Genomic DNA, 21338 nt, shown 5'->3' with positions numbered 1-21338 from the left:
TGTAATTACTGGTAGATATGGAGAGAATAGGTTGAGTTCTTAAATTCTGTAACTGAAATTAAAACGGTAAGTCTATTATATAAAACTCAGTTGTAATTAAAGCAGATTCTGTTTGGTTCTCACTTAATGGTAGCTGAACTTCTCAAGGCTCTGCTTGAAGCAGAAGTAGTAGTTTTAAGCATATCCGAACACCTTTCCAAAGGAATAAAAAGTGCTGCCTTGAACTGCAAATTTGACTCACTCCAGTACCAGCACTTAGTGTTAATGTATGAGCTGTAAAGCTTGGATGGACAAGTCGCAGGATGACTGTTTTATTTACTTTGTTTCTTATAAAAGCTGAATGTACAGTTTCATAACCATCTGAAGTTGATCTAAGTTTCTACTGAAAGGTTTTTTTTAGTATCAGTGGAGTTGTATTTTTGCTGTTGTGTGCAGTCAGCCAGCTGATGCTTCATGCTTTTAATGCGGATGTATCTTAGAAGTGAAAATACCTGTCAACTGAATGTGAGAATCTGATGTTCTTAAGTGACAAATTAAATATTCTATACTCTTGTGACAGTATTTTCTGTGACAGTCTTCTCTGATCATCAGTTTTGAAAACTGTTGATGCTGTTGGTATTTACATAATTGATACTAAAGCTCATCCTCATGGTTAAATGTGAGTAGATGTTGATCCTGATGCATATTATGTTTCAGAATGTCAATTTTGCTTGTGCAGATGCAGATAACCACCGTTCAGGTGCATCAGTTACATTGCTGTTTTCTTCCCATCCTATATGAAGTGCTTCAGCATTCCAGGAAGGATGCTCAGTACAGAACATTCATGTTTTCATAAAATAACTTTTTAGGGTTTTTTTGTTATTACGTACTATTCCCAGTTACTAACATGTTAAATAGCATGGCATAACTGTGTTGGAGGCACGACATCTTCCTTATATACATATACACTTGTTCTTTTACATACAAATAAAAATTCTGAAGGTATAGTGCAAGTTGTGAACTCATTCTTGCCCCAGTCTTCCTTTCTTTAATTTTTATTGCATGTTGTAGCTATTTTGTTCCAGTAGCCAGAACCCAATCTCTTGGATCAGGACTGTATTGTACTCATATGTTAGTATGCCAAGTAAATAGTACCTTCCTCAAATAAACTTCCAAGTGTCCAGGGACTTGTACACTGATAGTGTTCTGATCTGGAACTCAGTTATGACAGTGGAAGATGAATTCAGATTCAGAACAAAAGTGCAGTAAGTACCTTCATCTGTGTGTATATTTAGAAACTTCAGACAAAGATCTTGTATTTGTCTGTTTATTTACTTAAGTTTTGTCCCTGTGACAGAATGTAAAACTAATATTGTTTGAGCATGTTATTAACCTTGAGTTTAAATTTGGCATTCTTAATCCTATGATTAATTCCATGATTAATGCCCAGCAGCAGAGCTTGAAAGCTTAAATGTTTGCGAATGCAAGCATGAAATGAAATTCTAATAACACTACAATGATGTGGATTTATGAGGTGTGTTGGCTGCTAAGGATAACTGGAAATGCAGTTGCAAAAGTAATTTGTCAAAGTGGACAGGGATGAAGAGTTGACAGTTTATAGTGTGGTTGTACAGCGGAATGATAAATGTGTCTACAGAGCTCTCGAGTCAAAACTACTCATTTAAAATATTAAAATGCTTTGTGTTTCTAGCAGGATATTAATGTTAGGATTTTTCACTTTAAGGTAGCTGCCTTGGAATAAGATAGCTGTGTACACATCCTCTGCTTGAAGGGGCAGTGTATGCATCAGATTATGTGTGCCTACTTTTGCTCTTACAATCCTATCTACAGATTCAATGTGACAAGCATGTATACCCTTCTGTTCTCTTCTGAGATCTGCTTTTTTCTCCTGAAATGACTCACTTAGGATATTGAACTCATCTCTCTGTTGTAAATCAATTTCAAAACTGTAAACAGAGGAGCACAAAATATTACATTTTGTTTTGTGGTACAGATCAGAAACACAGAGAGACAAAGTAACTTGTCAAGTCTTAGAAACAAAGTGAGGAGTAAAACTCAATCTTGGAGTACCTGTTGTATGTCCTGGTTTTGTTGTCAACATGTATGTCTGCGAAATAGAACCAGCTTTCTTTTCTGCAGAGTTTGCACAAGTTCTAGCAGTTCTTGTTTGCTTTTCGTCCTGCAGGAGTACAAATAATTGACCACTTTACAGCTTTTCTCTATTTTTCTGCATATGCCTTGGCAGCTTGAGCAGATTAGCAAAGCATGGAAGCCAAGGCATTCGGGTTTAGGTTTTTTGTTTAAAGTTGTCCTGGACAGACTTGCAAATAAAGCTGCAAAGATTTTGAACTTCTTGCTTGCTGCTTTGCTGAAGGCATCAGATCACTCCTGCTGGAGGATGTGCAACACTCTGTAACTAGTTGAGTGCTCTGTAGCCTCTGAAATACCAGAGGAGTTGCAAATGTTCTGAATAGCAAAACCAGGTTTGTATTTTCTGAAACCAGACTTGTATTTTGTGGAATGGCAGAGCAAGGATAAGGGATTAGAAATGGTGAAATTTGAAGGTAAGCTGACTCTTCTGCTTTCTGAATACTTGGAACTTGGTTTCCTTTTAACTATGGTACAAACTTACTGAGAACATTTATTTCCTCCTAAAATTACCATTTAGTTATGAAAAAGGCAATTGTTTAACACTACTCTGCCACTGGCACAGTTACAAATTTAATAGATGACATTGCTTCTTGGGGGGGAAATGTGAAAAAATGAATTTTTAGACAGTAAAAAATTATGCTTCACTGCAAAATGTCAGATTGCAGCTGAAGAATAAAACTTAAAAATATCTTCTAGGAAATTAATTTTGGGCACAATTTCACAGCTTAATAACAGCCATGACGAAACCTTGCTGTAGTGCAAGGTTCCACAGCTCAGGGAAGCTCCCACTGTTTTTGTTCTTTACTTCCTGAGAGATTTGCGTGCTGGAGCTGGGCAGATTTCGTGAAAATCCCAGGCTTTGGATCTCCAACTCACCTTTCAGGTACAAGCGCAATGTTTGGTTCTCCTCTTCAAAGTGAATTCAACACTTCAAAAGGCTAAAGTTGCTTCAGTGACCAGTCTTTGAACTCCTATAGCTTTTGCATGGTTCCTACTGTATCACTAGGGAGAAGTCTTATTCTTAGTTCTTCAGACTTGAAAGAAACAGAATGCATGTGGTTTGGGTTTGTTTTTGTTTATTTTACTGTAGTATTGTTCTTTACATTACTATTTTTGCTGTGGAGGGATGACGCAGAAAAATCCAAACTGAAGGTGAATTTCAATGTGGGTTTGTTCTCAGAATGCAAACTGTAGTCTGAAGATGTATAAATCTCATTTTCCCAGCTGCTACAGTATGCATTAGATAGTTTCTAATAATGATGTGGGTTAAAAATGTTTTGCATTTCTTTAGTGGAACATAACAGAATCACAAAATGGCTTGGATGGAAAGAACCTAGAATATCATCAGGTTCCAGCCCCCTTGCCACAGGCAGAGTTGCCATCCTCTAGATCAATTACTAGACCAAGCTGCCCTGGGCCCCATCCAACCTGGCCTTGAACACTTCCAGACATGAGGTGGAGGGGTGGAAGGAGGAAGGGACAAAAATAGTAGCCTTGTCTGAAACATAAACCTTCAGAAACCTTAAAATTCTTCAGTATCTGACATGTCCCCCTAAGAAATAGAGATGCTGATGATGTTCAGTACTTTGTTCCTGAGTCATCTATTAGCATATTGGCCTGGATTTCAGTGATTGGGGCTCAATTATCTTTTCTATGTGGTGCACTTTTTAAAAAGGGATTAGCATTCCATAGTCTTGCTGGAAGATGCCTTCGATGCCAATGTAAGAAAGGAATAAAATTAAGCATACACTACTGAAGTTAGATAAGAGCCCATTTGGGATTGCCTGTGGAAACAAACACCCTATGTTACCTGTATTCACTTCTCAGTTTCACTGAACAAACAAGCTGTCAGCTTGTACAACAGTTTGGCTTTTTTTTTTCCACATCTTCAAAATGATTACCTAGCACTGAGTAAATGCTAACAGCAGAGATATTACAGCTTCTGGAAGAGTGGAGAAAGTCAGCTTCCTGGTGGGAACAGTTCTTTTACCTCAGATTCATAAATGGCTTTTCTAAGTGAGTACTGACTGCTCTGCATGCCATCAGATAATTTCAAAGATGCAGTGTCCTTCCCCGGTTGTTGCAGCACTGTTTATTTCCTGCTCTGGAATTGACGTGAGATACTTCATAGCAGTGCTTCACCACAGATTCAGTGATGTTGAGAGATAACTATTTGTCTGAAATGCAAAGGAACTGGTTTTTGTTTCTCTTTCGATGGGCTGCACCTGCTATGCAGAGGAATCCAGGATGAAGATTATGCCAGGTGTCTAGATTATATCCTTCATCTGCTGCTTTGTTAAACTCACTTTTCTCTTTGAAGACTTAAAGAACTTTCTGCAATCGTGGGAGAGATTCTGGCAGAGTGCTCAATGTGGACAGTGCCCAAACTGGCCGTGCTACAGACAGCTGACAGGTTATTACAAGTATATTCAAGTTCCTTGCTCTGTTGTGTAGCTGAGCACTGCAATCTTGACTTCTCTCCTTTTTCATGACATTTCTAAGGAAAAATTATTGGTACGGACAGAAGCTGCAAGGGCTTTATAAAACACATTTTTTTCTGATTTCCCAGGTTTGTTTGGAGAAATGGTCTTTTCTTGGTGCGAACTTGCTCATCAGCATGCAATATGCAGATAAATTCACTATGAAAGTGGATTGTCTGTGATGGGGGACTAGAGAAACTGTAGGTCAGTTTAAGCAGTTCAGAACACTTCACCAATCTGTGTAATTCTGTTGCACTTAAATTTTGGGTCTGATTTTATGGAGCTGTCTACATGTGCTCTAGGCTCTGTGACTGCTGTGATGCCAAAACAGGCAGGAAATACTGGTCTTCTCAGGTGGACTTAATCTTAGATCATGCTCAAGAGACTACCCAGTGCATTTGATTGGCAGTGAATTCAACACTGGTTTACAGGAGGCACAGCTGTTCTTATTCATAAATATGACAGGAGAAAAGTAAATATAGTCTGATCTGAATAATAGCTTGTCACTTATCTAAAAAAGGGCAGTCTTTGAGTCTTCCCAGCAATCTTCTTTAACTTGTGTTCTGTATTCTGATACCACATCCTTCCTATCAAATCATGTGTATGGCAATGTAGCAGTTGGTTGCTACTGAGAGAATAACATAGAAAAAGAACTGCTGCAAAACATGTGAGAGAAAGTTAGCCCTGGAAAGCGGGGAAAAGATTCCCTGTTCCTTCTTCAGAGCTTAGTTTATACTGTTTGTTTTTTATTATTATTATTTTCTTGAACAATCCAGTAAAATACATAAAAAAGTTGAAGAATAAGATCTAAACACATACTGCTGCCTTCCTTCATCTTGTTCCAACTTCCCACTTTTGGCCACATGATTATCTGTACCTAAAAAAAAATACAATGTTGTAGTATTTGTACACGTCTGATGGAGATTTCATCTAGACACAGTAGTGCTATAATGACAAGGAGAGCTTCTATAACAATATTGTATTTCTTACCTCATACCGAAGTCTTAGGCATATACTGGAACTTCTTGCTATTTATAATCGTATACATACATGTATGTATTTCTATGTGTTTATCCACGTGCACTTTCTCCAGTGTGCATGTGATATAATCAAAAAGCTTCTTGGCCAAGGACAAGATATACTTTAACGCTGTTGCATTTCCTGCACTTTGTTTTGTTGTTAATCAAGGCAGTATTTTTCTTTTCATGTGCCACTGTATCAGCTTCCAGAAAATGCTTTGCAGCACGAGGCCTTAATTAAGCCCCTCATCTTCCCGCTGTATCCCACCATGTCCCTAGTAGTTTCAGTGAAAGGTGATCAACAGATCTAGCAGAGCAACTTCCTGTGAGTATTAAGGGAGCAAGGAGGGAGAAGCAGGTTCCAAGTATGACATCTTTTCAAAGAACATGTAATGCTGTCAGTGGTTACTTATTGCAATAAGGATAAGGAGATTGAAAGCCAAGGAGATCCTCAAGCCAATCTGAAACTTTCTTTATCACCACACCTGTAGTTAGAAGTTAGTATTCAATATAATGAAGTACTCAAAATAATGAAGCCCAGGATCTACTTGTGTTATGTCAATAAATCTGGAGTAAACAGCATTAAATTTTCACTGGTATTTGCTGGGAGAGAGATTGTCTCATGAGTATCCTCTTGCATTTTTTTCATTAAATGTAGCACTTATCTTTGTTTACAAAATGTTGACATGGCAGTGGTTAACACGTGAAACTGAGAAGAGCAACTGTGAGCTTTGTTCAGAAATGAGTACTTTTATGGACCGTGTTTAGCCGTGCAGGGCAACCAGGAAAATTACTTAACCACTCTAGGTTTCATGTTTTGGTATTGGAATCCTTGTGGTGTTCTGTGTGAAAAACCCTGAAGTCATTAATTGAAGTGGCAGTACTTGGTTTTTTATTTAAAGGGAAAAAAAAGAAAAAGGCACTTGTTTTCTAGGTCATGTAAAGACTCTCATGAAACCATAGCTCCTGCCAAGAGCTGCCACTAGAAGTAGATCATGAGATTAGAAATGAGAAATTGTGTGTTTGGACAGGAAATGCCAGAGTGCTCAGTTTGATTTTAAAAGTGTCACATGAGGCAAGAGAGGTAGGCAAGAAATGATAATATCTGTTCTACAAGTGACTTCTGTCGTATGAGCTTCAGTATTGAATTTTGAGTTTTATGACTTCTTGCAATCACTCTAATCATGTTCTGATTTTTCCTTTTTGTTTCTCCTCCAACCATGACATATTAATTTCCAGTTCTCTTTAATTATCTGTAAAATTAACTCATGTTCTGAAGAATGGGACAGCGTATTGGCTGGTTTCATCAGCACAATATATTCTTCTGGGATGCATGCATGCCTGTGGTCTTTATTGACCAAGAGTATCTTAACATCCAGCAGCTCTAAGTTTGTGAGCCACTAGCTCGCAAAAAATAAGCACAATCCTTTTCTTTTTCTATAAGGAAATACCTATGTGTTCTTCCTACCACATTTATCAGTCCTGAAATAAGAAAGCAAGCAGACTTTGAAGAGTTGAAGTATGGGTTGAAAATCTTGTGATGAGTTAAGCTGTTCTCACTTTTTTTCAAATGAGAAAAGGAATTCACTAAGTATCCATAGGGAAAAATGAATGCTGGACCAACCATGTACTTCTTATCTACTTCTGAAATGCTTTTGTGAACAGAATTACTGTAATTTATTTAGATTGGAAAGACAATGGAATATTTCTAAAAGCACGGAAGTACTGTTTGTTTCTTAGTCAGCAAGATACTCAGCTTGGAAAAATCTTCAGTTCTTTTAGGTCTGTGAGGATGCAGTGTGAAATACATAAGCTAGAAAAAGAACACGTACAATAGTACTTTAAATATCCTACCCTGACTTATAGATCAACTTTAATGATAGGAAAAATTCAAAATTATTCAGACAGAGATTGAGAGAGGCTGGGTCTGTGCCTGATTTTTAATTCGGAGCTTGCGACTTCTTTCTACTAGTGATTCACAACTTGCTTCAGTAGTGTTAATTGCTACAAGGTCTGCAGGCTTTGCAGAGCTGGAGACCAATGACTAATCAGGTATTTCAAACAAAGTTGCAGGTCACTGCTATCAAATGTTGCATTAAATATATTGAGTAGATTAAGTTGTAACATTCAAATTAAGGCTTTTATATAATTTGTCCAAGGAACTTAACCTTGCTACATTTCTTCCTTTTAATGAAGTTATGATGCCTGTTAATTTATTATTTTCATGTAATTGCTCTTCTAGGCAATCATTCGGTACAATCTTAAGCCCTTAATCTTTAATACTTCAGCACGATTAAGCTGAAATGGTGTTTTGACAGTTCTGTGACTGGAGGGCCCCTTAAGAACAACGCTGATTTCTGATTCTCTGCAAGTTGTGAATTTAACCGTTTGTGACGGGGTATTCTAGCTGGCATATTTTGTTTTTCCCATTTAACAATAAAGTTATGCTTATGCTTTGCTCTCCTGGGTTTGTTTCCAACAGTGAGATTCTTTCTTCACACAAGTAAAGGGACAAATCATTTAATGTGGATAATGTACATTTCATAGGACAAGTGACGTTTGTCGAGATAACACAGGCACTTTTGGTGACTTTCTGTTTTTTTCCTACCTACTGGTTGTCATAGAGGTGGTTTTTATTTTCAGAAGAGCTGATAGAAGTACTGCATTTGCATTGCTTGTTTCCATCAGAATTATGGCTGTTAATATTTGTGTTATTATTACTTAACAATTAGGAATATTTTTAATTCATCCTTTTAAAATGTTGCCTATACTACTACAAGGCAGACCATAGTTCCTTGTTTTTTATCAATCTTTTTTTTATAAACATGTGCTTGGGAGATGGCAAAATGTTAAAAGATGTAGTTAGTTTTGAATCTCTAGAAGCATAGAAAACTTAGTGCTTTTTGAGAGCATTTAGGTGCTGTTCAGAGAAACCTCATTTAGAGCACTTAACAGCTGATCTCTGACTTGAGTTTTCTCTCATGTATTTACTGTTACGAACTAACGTCTTAGTGCTGCTTTTGGTTATTGCAAGGTTAAAAGTGATGAATTGCAGAAAGCCATTTTGAAAGCCATATTACAAAAGGCAGGTTTACATTGCGGTGGCTTACTGATCAGCTGATGTCTTATTCGAAATGCAGAAAAGTGTGATATAAAGGCAGTCAGAATTGGATAAATGAGCTGAAAGTAGAACAGAATTATTTATTTTCATTTCATTGTTTTACAGGTTGAAAATTGGTGTCCTCGTTTACCTTGGAGAGCAAAAAATCCTAATGAAGAAACTGATCAAAAAATGGTGGTAAGAAAAACGTTAAAACATAAAAGCAGTTTAGTATTGTTGTTCCTGTAAAAGATTCTGGAATCCTGCTTCATGTAAATGCTAATGAGACTAGAATTTACCATTGCTATTCTTCAGTTCCACAGAGCTGAAGGGAAGAACCTTTGGCTGCATTGTGTACTTTCTACGTGTACAACCTGTAGCTCATCGTGTACTTTCTTCTATAATACTGCGGTCTTGGTTGTTAGATTTTCACTAAAAACATTTATTTACTTTAAGTTATGAAGCACTGTACACAGATTAAGATACAACTCTAGTAGACTCCTCACAAGTTTTAAGTGACTGTATTGTCACATCCCACAATTGCTCTTTTACCTATATGTGAAACTGTCCATTTTTGTTGTCCCATAAAACTGAGCTTTATATATAACAACACTATAGCAGAAGAGCCTTGGGTGGATTACAGTTTTGTAACGTTTTGATTTTTTTCCATTAGAAACAACCTTGTATATTCATGAATTTTTACATTCTTTTTATCTAATTATGTAGTACTTAAGTATTTTAAAATAATTGCTGAGCTGCATGTGACCATTGCTTATAAGAAGTAGATATAAGCTGACATCTGGTCTAAAAACCAATTGGTTTTAGGCTGATTTAGCAATTTAGCTTGAAAACTAATATTTCCTTTTGAAGTATTACTGTAATAAAGTTTGTGCTTTAATGATATTGTCAGATACTTCCTTGCGTTTTGAAGGTCCATAGTATGTCTGAATCTTAAGTGTAACTTCCTGAATTAGTATTTTGTTTTAAAGATGCATTTTGCAAACACTGGAACAAAACCAAGTCTTGTCTTGTAGAAATAGATACACTCTGAAATGCTACAAATACCTGCTAGGGCAACTAAGTACTACTAACAAAAATAACTATTTTATATGGCTTAGAAATGTCTATTTAAATAGAGGTATCTTAAGTATTTGAACTAATATCTCAGTTCTGCTTTAACATTATTAGTATATCTTTTTTCTAACATTGGTTTGCATTTAAACAACAAGTAATCTCAAGCTTAGAATTCACATTTGGGAATTTTCATCACTTCTGGGAGGTACACAGTCTGAGGAATGACATTAATGGGTTTCTGTATGTTTTTTTTAAATGTTTTTATTGAAGGCTGAAATTCGTATCAACTTTGATCCTCTCTACAAAATGATGTCAAGGCATGAGGAATTCAGGTGGATGACGTTACGTATCCGACGGATGGCTGATACCTGGATTGAAGCAATTAAATCACTTGCAGAAAAACAAAATTTGGAGAATAGAAAACGAAAGAAAGTAAGTTAAAATAACATTTTCCACTCCTGACACTTGCAATCATTTAGCCTTCTTAAAAACTGCTTTTCCAAAAGTGACGTTGGTGTAGAAGGATCAAATATGTTTAAAAGGCTCATGTCTATTCCTTTTCAAAGGGTATTTTATTGTTTTGAATTATTTTTACACTGGGGGTTTACACATAGTTTTATAAACGTTTAATAACCTTAGTAGCCTTTGAAAAAAAATTCTCATCTATTTAATCTTCACTTAAGGAGAAACTATATGGAAGGTTCTAAAGAGAGGAACTGTGAATTTAACAGAAACTGGTTACACAGGAATGTTTTAGATACATGCAGAAAACTACAGTTGTACAGAATTTTAAATGGTGTCTTTATTTTGGGTTGGAGGAGACTTTGAGTTGATCACAGCTTTTAATTGGATCTGTTTTGACCTCTAGTGAGTCCAGTTTAAAGTCTATGATACTCTTGAAATCAGAATTTCTATTTTATTTTCACTTTTAATTTTTTTTTATTTTAATTTTTTTTATTTACCTCAACTAGTTAAGATAGAGCCAACAGTTGTAAACACAATAGTTTCCCTTCCTGTGTTATGCTTCCTGGAGCCAACCCTGAGAGGCAGTCATGATCCTACTACATTTGAAGCCTACCTGACCACAGGTTGGCTCCTTGTTTGAGATTCACAGTCCCTGCATGAGATACAGACTCCATGTTGTGGCTCTCAGGTTTGTCACATATCACAGTCTGCCAAACTTTGGTGATTTCAAGCAGAAATCCAGCCTGCGTAGTACAGACATATAGCATCTCTGAATGTATAAAAAGAAACAGAAGCAGTACTGTCTTGTTCAGGCAGCTTTGATGGGATGTTCTAGTGCTTATTCTGTGCTTTTAAAAGCCCTTAAAGGTTGCTCTGCAAAATGCGTAATGATTTCACCTTAATTTGTCCAGTTCTGGATTAGAACAAAATGTTTTTATGAATGTTGCATTAAAGAGTGAGGGAAAAGTGTTTTCATGTCTGGGGGGCTTTATGCTTGGCACTATATGTACCACCACTCAAATAACAAAGACATAGTGAATTGTTTAAGTATTTAGAACTGAACTGAACTTAGAAAGTTAAACACAAATTTCAAGGAGCTGAAGAGAAAACTCTCCTCCAGTGCCACTCTTATGAAGTCTTCCTAGTTTTTAATGGCTTGTTCACAACAACATACCCTTCCTGAACTAAACTGTCCTGTTGCGTAAGTGTATCAGAATACAGATCATTTTGTGAATATACCAAATTTGGGGTGTTATTACTGATCTTTTGGCACACAATAATGCAAGTAATATGGTAACATTCTTACAGTTACTAAATATAAATTACAAATTAAGTTATTTACAAGGTCTCTGATTAAGGTGGAGGTGTTGGATTGTTGTTGTTGATTGTTGGCTTTCATTTTGGCTTCATGTTTCTTTGTGTTTGTTTTTTTTTCTCTTTGTGTGCTACCTGCATGTTTAATGTCAATAAGTAACATACAACTTTTCTTTCCAGATTCTCGTTCACCTCGGGCTTTTGACAAAAGAGTCTGGATTCAAGATTGCTGAGAATGCATTTAGTGGTGGCCCGCTTGGTGAATTAGTCCAGTGGAGTGATTTAATTACATCTCTCTACTTACTGGGCCACGATATCAGGATTTCAGCTTCACTGGCAGAGCTCAAGGAGTAAGGAGATTACTTTCAATTTTGAAATGGGAATACAAAGGGGGAAAAAAAAAAGGAAACTGTAAACTCTTGAAGCTTCTATTGGGAGAGCATATAATTTCTTGGAGGAAAGAATGAAAGTGATAATTCACTAAACAGACAAGATTGTTTTCATGAGTTAAATATATGTGCTGTGAAAAAGATAATGTGTTTTCATTGTAGATTCAGACTCCCGAGACTTCATAAATGAGTGTTGTAAAATTCAAACTAAGCAGCTTATTCTTTAACATCCCAGGTGCTTTAAGCAGCTGCAGTAAGAAGTTTTAACCTAATTCTCTGTCCTTCAGTTTATACTATTATTCAATCAGTATCTGCTTTTTAAAATAAAGGTTTTAATACTTTAAAATATTTTTTAATGTAGTTAATTACTTATGTTAGGTCAAATTGCTGCCTCACTCATCTTTCCTTTGCTGTGCATTAGGCAGACAGCCTTAAGCATAATTAAACTTTTTTAAGCTTGAGAACATACACCTTTTCTATAGCTTTTCATTTGTTAGTAACAAACTTAACAGCATCATTTTCAAATCTTACACCATAGAGCTGTCACTGGAAGTCTGAAATTATTTTTGATGACTTTTAAAACACAATTTTTAAACATTCTGACCATATTACTTCAGTTTTAAAGTAGAAAGTCTTTTAGCAAAAATTAGCAACTCACTGATGTATAAACAACTATTTAATGAATATTGAGGTATCTTAAGCACTTACTGTTACATAGCTACTGATTTGTAAAGGAAAAGACTGGCTTATTTTGGAAAGGTGAGTTATTTATGTAAATAATAAAATAACATGAAATCAAGGTAGTTCTGAAAGTAATACTTTTCCACGTTCCTTCTTTTTTTGTTTAGAATCATGAAGAAAGTTGTAGGTAACAGATCTGGCTGTCCTACCCAGGGAGATAAAGTTGTAGAACTCATCTACATTGATATAGTGGGACTCACTCAGTTTAAGAAAACACTTGGCCCATCATGGGTGCATTACCAGTAAGTATAATAGATATTTGACCTCTTAACTGCTTTGTTAGAGAGCTGCTATTGAATAACATGACAGAATACTGGAGTGAGTACATTTACATGAATTGGAAATTGTTTAGAAGTAAAAATGTAATTCTCTGTTGTCCCTTCGTCTTTGTGAATTATGTCATGTTGCAGAGTAATCATCTTTTCTTACCTTCTCTTCGTTATACCAACACCCTCAACTTTTGTTCCATAATGACTGAAAGATGATTGAATTCTGTTCTTTGGTTGGCATAACTCAAGCATGTTTTCCTTGTCAGTGTTTGTAGCCATACTGGATTGATGATTGAGAAGATTTGTCTATTCAGAATTTATTGCCCAACAACAGTGTAGTACTTTCTGTCTCATACCAAAAAACGTTAAGGAGAAATTTTTCTTCAGGGGTAGATCTAAGGAATAAGCCTGCTAGTATTCATACTTTTGTTTTTGTAATCTATTCACTTTGGGAATGGAAGATGGTGGTCAAAAGAAATTACTTAGTATAGTCGTCTTATTGTCTGCAGTTAACGAACCACATTTATTTCTGTTAGTAACTTGAAATCAGTAAGCTTCATTTGTGTTACTCTGATATTATGTCAGCATTAAATAAAACCAATTCTAAATTACTGACTTTGAATTTTCAGTTCCTAGTTGAATTAGCTGTTCCTGTGATCCATGAAGTCCAGTAAATCCTATATGATAAATGCTATTGAGAGGTGATCTCTGAAAGAATTGTTTTCTTTCTGCCTCAGGATTTGCTAGAGCCTTGTATCTTTTCAGCGTAATATTAAAGGAGAGTACTGTGATCAACACTACAGATTAGATTACTCCTAATCTCTTTGAAGCGGAGCAGTAAATGGATATTCTGGTTTCCAGGACTCTGCTAATAAAGCTAATCCCATTTTCCACTGAGCTACAGTTGGTTGTCTGTCTGCCAGATGTAATTATTACTAGATGGTAATATTACAGTATTGTGGTCAGGATATAAAACCATGAGCATAAATTGAAATGTTTCTTCCCTATCTTTTTTTTTTTTTTAATTTCCTATATGGCGTATTCTGTAGCAAAGATATGAAGATATGCCATGACATTGAGATTATCACATTAGCTCTTCAGTTTTTGTTGTGTGTTTCATGAATCATTAAATCTGAAGCAGCCAGTCTGTTTTTCATTGATTCCTAGTATGTGGTAATGACTGAATTCTCTGTTTAAGCAGAGTAGAATGAAATTTAATTGTAAATAAATACCTTAGTAGCATACGAGTTTTTTATATGGTTTTGAAGACGATAATTAAATCACTCAATTGTTCTTCTGCAGCACTGAGTATCAGAGGATTGAATAGGAGGTCATCTAGTTGATAATGTTGCTGAAAAGCAGATCACCTGTATTTATCCTTCTTGAGTCATTCTTTTTTGCCGAAAATGCCACAGCCATTCTTTAAGCTGTACTTAAGTGTCTTTCTTGATCTGATTGCTTCATGTTTCTGCTTCTTCCCCCATAGTTCTGGAGAATAAACTATTTCCTCTCTTTCTCTACTTGCCTCTAGAATATCTTATATACTGCACTTCCTTCAGTTGGCTTTTAAAAAAGAAATAAATTAATCCAGATGTTTGGGTCACTCCTTTGTAATTCGGATTTTCATACGTCTGTAGTCACTTGGTGTTTTTCTCCAAGGTCGGTGTACAAGACAGGATCTAGACTCTAGCAGAGACTACTAGAATTGATCAGAGCAAATGAATTTAATTCAGTTTCAAGCAAGCTATCTCCTTTTTAAGAATCCCCTTGCAAACTTTTTCTTTCAGCATTGTATGTTACCTCATAAAGTTTGTAATAATAATAATATTTTTCAAGTTAAGGGGGTAAGTCTGTTATAAAAGGACCATATTTGCATGTTTAAGTTTACTTCTGTAAAGTAAATGTTACCATAGATGTAGCTGCCTTAAAGTCCTTGTTCTTTACATACTTTGCTTCTTCACTCATTAGTGTATAATGACAGCAGAAATTATTCCCCTATGAAGCAGAACATTTCTTTCAAGGTGCCACAGTTTTTCAGCAGTCATGTGCTGGGCAGCTCAGTCTGTTTTGTGCAGACCAGACTAAACTATAAATAACTGAAAGTTTGTTATTCATTTCAGGTTAGAATTAATTTCTGCCTTCTGTCCTTTCATGAAAGTACTGTATGTAATCTTTGGGAGAGCTTGAGCCCTGAAGAAGGTTTTGGCAATCTGAAATCAGATTCCTAGAACTACTAGCTCAAAAGAATGACCTACCTGAGAGCTGTTTCTGAGCAACCAAAATAGTGCTTTGTGCTTTTGAGGCCTGTAGCACCAACAACTCTCAGTAGTATGTGTTTTATCTGTGGTATAATTGTGCTGTAATTAGCATGAATGTATCAAAAGAGATCACATTTTTTGAGTGCATGTTATGTTCAAGCAGAAGGGTGCCTAGACATGCTGTGCTTTTTTGTTTTCAAGTGTGGATATTTAAATGCGGTTTATATGCAAGGAAGTAACATAAAAATTAGTATTTTATTATGGTTTGAGGAGTGTAGCTCAATGCTTATCTTATCACCTGCATCCTCCATACAGCACAGATGAGCCTGGTATTTTTTTTTCATTTTCCCACAGCCTTTCTAGCTATGACTCACTCCATATGCCCAAAATTGAACTGCCTTTATTCTTGAAACTGATTAAAATGACAAGTATCTTGAAAAATGAGCATCATTCCTGCTGTTTACATGTTTTCTAGAATGCATCTGGTTGAAGAGGAATACTTCTTGACAAAGCTTTTACATTCTGAAGCAATTTACTGAGTGGCCTGAAAGATAGTATGCCAACAGCAAGCTCTGCAAATGCAGACATGAGCTGCTCTTGATCTGTGCTGGTTGGCCATGAGCCTGTATACTCTGGCGCCCATGTATAATGCTGGCACATTGCTGTACCTGGGCTCAGAGCACCTACAGAGCATCCACACCTGAACTGATTGGGTTTTGACTAAATTGCTCCCAGGAAAATATCTCCCGTCTGTCTGCAGCCACTGGCATATACATGCCCTTCACTTAATAGTTTGCATTGGCAGAAGCATTGGTTGCTGACAGTGATGGGTACTGCTGGAATGATGTTGCTCACATAGACAAAGAAGCAGCACAAACAGTAAAAATATAACCTCAGATGTGAGAACAACATGCATGAATGTGTATAAATACTTCCACTGGAGCAGCTTAGTGAAGATTGTGCGCATGTCCTATGCTTATGGAAAGGTGCTAAGTTTAAATAGGGTGACAATTCTGGACCATTTTGTCCATTCTTTTTTTATTATCTTAACTCCAAAATGTGTTTACATCAGTGTCAGAAGAAAGAAGATGCTAATGTCAATATTTCTGTTTGCTGCCCACCGATTCTCTGTTTGGAACTCATCTATGGTTTGTAGAAGTCTTTTGTGGATGAGAAAAGTGCTTTCTGGCACAGTCACTGTAAAATACACAATGGTGTTACACCAGTGTGTCAAAAGACAATGCTCTGTTCTCTGGTAGTGATGTACCCCTTGCTTTCCAGTTTTTAGGTGAGAAAGAAATGTCATTTTTCATTTTAAATACTGCCTAGCTTCATTGGATTGCACATACACTATAAAATACACCAGGTCCCAGTATGTCCAGTATTACCTTTGTAAAATCTAAGAAGTGGTTCAGCTTAGTATTTTTAAAGAGGAGGTATGTGGCAGTTTGATTTTTAATCTGCTGTGAGTCAACCTATCCTGTCACTGAATAGTTTAATCAGTCTGACACCAATTGTTTCTGCTGTGATCTTTGTCTTGTCTTTCTGATTCCCTTCATGCCCTAACACTGTAAATACTGATCTTGTTTTCTCTGCTTCCTTGTTGAGCTTATTATCCATTGCATTGCAGTTCTCATACTACTACTTCAGAATCCTTTTTTGTGTTGGGCATAGTTACACCTTATCACTATATATTAGTGCTCATAGATCTTACATATGAATACAGGAAAAAGGGAGGAAACAAAGCAATTTGAGTTGATTGCTTGCCATGCCTTGCTCCTTACATGTATGATTAGACAAACTCCAATAGTATTGCAGTTTTTCAGTAGCTCCCTCTCACTTTGTCCTTTGTGTGCACTCATGTACCTGTCCATTTGCTGTACATTTGGTAAGAATTCTGTTTCAAGACTTGCCAAGAAATAAGAGGCCTTTTATTACTCAGTGAGTCATCAGTGCAGCAGTTTTTTTGGTCCTGCTGGAGTATTTTGTATAATGCGGAGATAATTGCTACCGTTGTAAAATATTTTCATTGAGAACAGTTGACATAAAACACTGCAAGGAAACTGATCTGACAGCTTTGTTGTTTGGTGAATTGTTGTATATTTTGACTTTCTTTTTGCTTGAAAGATCTCTGTGAAGATTTAAAAAGAAAGTAAATTGGCTCCATTTGTACTCTTGTATGCAACAGTGTCATTCCATATGGCAGTGTATAAGTTGCTGTTATGTTGGGCTTTTCTTCATATTAAGATTTTTTTTTTTTTCTGCATTTCAAGTCCTGTGTACCCTTTTTTCTTTCTTTCTTTCTTTTTAATAAAGCAACTTGTAATTGGATTAATTTTTGTTCAAGGAATTAATAAGAATATCAGTAAAGAACTGAGTGTAAATCTCTCATCTAGACTTCTAGTGAGCTGATGCTGAGATTTCTTTCAGTTGTAGACCAGTTGTTGAGGACTGCTGACTTTTGTATTACTTCTTCAGAAGTCTCAGTCAGGTTATTTGCTTATAAAACTTTATGTCAGACTGCGAGTCTTCAGCAAATTAGGCTGTCTCAGTGTTTCCCTAGTAGGTTTCATTGACCCAGAAGTCAGAATCTGGAGACTAAAATACAATTGTCTGAAGACAAAGTACAAGTCTAACCTTGGCACATAGCCCTTAGCACTGGTTTTGTACTCATGCATTAGAGCATTAGAAAGTAGATGAAGAATCCTCTCTTCTTCTGCCTAAATTCTACTTCAGAGCCTCAGGATTGTAGGTGACCACAGTTGCATTCCCATAAGCTCTGCTTAGATGTTCAAGCGTGACTTCATTTGTTAGAACAAAAAAACCCACAACAAGCTCCAGGGTTGTTCTTTGAATGTCTGAAATACCCTTGAACTTGCTGACTGTAATGTCTTTGTGAACGTACCAGAAATGTTTGAACCTGAAACGTACATTCAGTTTATAAATAATTCACAGTTGCAAATACAAATAAAACACCTCTTAGTTATAATTATCTGTGTATATGCACACATGTTTATATATATATATTTATATATGTATATGCACGTGTACTTACAGAAAATCTTTTTGTCATAGGTGTATGCTAAGAGTTCTGGATTCCTTTGGAACCGAACCAGAATTTAACCATGCCCATTATGCTCAGTCTAAAGGCCACAAAACACCATGGGGGAAGTGGAACCTTAATCCCCAGCAGTTCTATACAATGTTCCGTAAGTATTCCTGGCTTTGTGAAGAATTTGGAGCTTAATAATAGAATGCTGTCATTGAGGTGGATGTTTGAATTATTTAAGACAATTCTGTGGTTTAATATATTGCAGGTAAAATGTCAGAATAGTAAGTTTAAATTTTCTACCATACTTTCACACATGGGAAAAATATAGATCAATATGAATAACAATAGGGAACTTTCTTCTCAGGGAACCTGTGGAAAGTGGTGGCTGGCTTTTCCTCCAAGCTTCAGTGAATTACTTTTGCATTGTTATGGGCTGTACTGTTGATGCAGTTGTGAGGAGAAAATGGCAGAAATCCAACAGCTGAGCTGCACAATTCTCTATGAATTCTATATAATTTTTATCAGTCTAAATGATTACCTGACCTACTCTAACATGAGAATTGACTTAATGGCACTCAGTTCTTGAGTCAAAAGATCGTTCTTTTGGATGCTATAGTAGCAATTTAAGTTTGTTGTCTCTGAGAGGGGCAAAAGGTTTCACCACTGCCAGCTAGCTTGAGGGTATGTGAGGCTTAGGAAAGAGGAAAGCGTGTGCTGTTATGTGCTGGAGCTTCTCAGCCCAGGATTAAAAAGGAGCCCTGGGTAGTGATCAGCCTGACTTCCACAGTTTGGTGATGGTCCCCAAGGCTACAGGCAGGGAACGTACTGTTCTTTCTAATTAGATGACTTCGTTACATCTTTTAGACTTTTCTGCTCTTCATAGCAGAATCGTACACGCTGCTGTCTAGCTGACATGCTTTTGAGTTCAGTTGTCTTGTTAAATTCTTTGAAGAGGCGTTCCAAATAACAAAAGGCGTGGTGGGGAATGTGGCTTGGGAGTGGTTGAGAGTGGATGGGCTTTAATGAGCAGAACTTGTTCCACATCCACATGGTTTGCTAATATTTTTTGGTTTATATCATACATGGAAAAGGAGCCAAAGGCTCAAATGTGCTGTATTTGAGTAGCTTGACTATTAGGAAATCTGACTGTGAGATCCTGCTCAAGAGAGCACCAGGGGTGATGGTGCAGTTGAGGAAAGCATTTGTGTGAATACTTGTGGTACAGCTGTGTGCTCTTCCTCGGACCCACTCCAAAATGTGCAGAAGTACATCTCCCCAGGAAAGATATCTGTTATGTAAGGCAACAAAGACTACTGTTATATTCTATTCTTTGCAACATATCACTTCATAATCAGTTTTTCAGTGGAGCGTGACTGTATTGAAATTTCAGTAAGTAAGCATTTCTGGGATTTAATACTAGAAAGAACTGCTATTTTTCCTTTGCATAAAAACTTGCAAAGAAATTGCAAGCAAATGATTTCTGAAGCATGAGTGATTACAGTATTATAGATTGGTCAAGGATTTAGCTTTTATTTTCTTGGTACCAGGTGCCAAAGAGTCAGCATGATTTGTCATGTTTAAGTTTATTTTTGTATTTTATTCTCTGATGCAGAGATAGCAGCATCTTTATTGGGTTATTGAAAGTGCAAACATATCACGCATCAGTAAAGATTTTATGCCAGATCAGAACTCTGGATGTCTTCCCAAAATTCCCGGACTCTATTATGTTTTGAGAACTCTGATTATAAGGGCAGAAAATTATTACTGAGCAACAAGCAAGCTGTGTTCAAACCTGTGGTATATTACCATGCTTGGCTGTTCACTGAGCTTTCCAGAAGGGTGAGGGTGTTTTTTTTTTTTCCCATTCTTATGTTTTTTCTTTCAGTTCTGTTATGCAAAGTAACACTGTTAATACTTTTAAAACTGCATGATCTTGCTTAAAAATCCATCTGAGTGCTTCCTGTCAAAGATATTTAAGGCACTGAATTCTACCAGTTTTAAGTGCTAACTTCAACAAAGGTTTTTCTTTTGAATGCGTTCTGCCTTTTTTCTTCTTCGAATGCAGTCTCTTATCCAAAAACATGAAAGGACAGACAAAAGTTCTTTTTCAGGCATTTTTGCCACATGCCATTTACTTTGCTAAATGCTAAAAAGTCCTTGGGCTTAAGTAAGTGTCTAGCTGTTGCTGAGTTTTTTGGTAGAAAAAGAATAGTTGTCATTTGAAGGACTACATATAACAACAGAGGGAATTGTATACTGTGTATAGTTTCTCTGTTCTCTTATGTTACCCCATTGGCTGATTTTCAGCAATCAAAAAGTAAAACTTTATAATGGCAATAGAATTTTTTTGTGGAACTTGGACTATGAGTTTAACATTGCATATGTCACATGTGCCTGGGGGCTGTCTTTCTTTTTTTAGACTGCCACTTTTTAAATCCATGCAGAATACCAACATAGTGCAGTAGTTTTTGTACAGTAGTGTTGAATTTTTACTGGAAGATTTGAATGTTGTATCCATCCCTGCAATTGAACACCTTTTTAACAAACAAACAATCAAAAGCATCACCAGCACCACCACTACCCACTAAAAAAAACAAAACAAAACAACCCACCAACTTAGCTGTCACGAGCCTACAATTCTTTGCCTTTATAGGAGGAGAACAGTGCCCAGGTCTGCTGGAGGTCATTGCTGAAAAAAGACCAATGAAAACTAAATGTAATATAGAAAATTAACTAACACAACATTTTTGATAATTTCAGTTGTCCCTTTTCAATATTTTATAACATACATTTGAATGAATTAAGCAGTGAAATTTGTATTCTCATTTGCATGGTGTGACTTTGTAGGCTAATATTTAGCATAGAATGAGTGTTGGCTCTTTCAGTATAGGAAGTGAGCCCATGTAATTTATTAAAATTTATCACGCTAAGCAACAAAGTGCTTTGTTAACAAGCTTAAATCCAGTGTTCCTTCAAATCACTGGTATTGCATCTTTGGGATTATCAAGCTGGATTCCTTCTGGTTC

At 36.3% G+C, this 21338-nt stretch overlaps 1 protein-coding gene across 3 annotated transcripts in view; it reads left to right on the top strand.

The window, feature by feature from the left end:
- The window catches only part of MGAT5 (alpha-1,6-mannosylglycoprotein 6-beta-N-acetylglucosaminyltransferase), a 111320-nt gene that overhangs the window by 58480 nt on the left and 31502 nt on the right, over nucleotides 1–21338 (top strand). For all 3 annotated transcript variants that reach the window (XM_072341343.1, XM_072341344.1, XM_072341345.1), the window contains exons 6-10: nucleotides 8877–8948; nucleotides 10095–10256; nucleotides 11784–11953; nucleotides 12841–12975; nucleotides 18336–18469. In XM_072341343.1, the coding sequence (XP_072197444.1) occupies nucleotides 8877–8948; nucleotides 10095–10256; nucleotides 11784–11953; nucleotides 12841–12975; nucleotides 18336–18469 (673 nt within the window). The remainder of the gene's footprint in view (nucleotides 1–8876; nucleotides 8949–10094; nucleotides 10257–11783; nucleotides 11954–12840; nucleotides 12976–18335; nucleotides 18470–21338) is intronic.

This window comes from Excalfactoria chinensis, chromosome 7 (genome assembly GCF_039878825.1).
Source record: "Excalfactoria chinensis isolate bCotChi1 chromosome 7, bCotChi1.hap2, whole genome shotgun sequence".
NCBI lineage: Eukaryota > Metazoa > Chordata > Aves > Galliformes > Phasianidae > Excalfactoria > Excalfactoria chinensis.
Note: the sequence above shows the minus strand (reverse complement) of the source record. Positions and strands in the feature narration are given on the sequence as shown.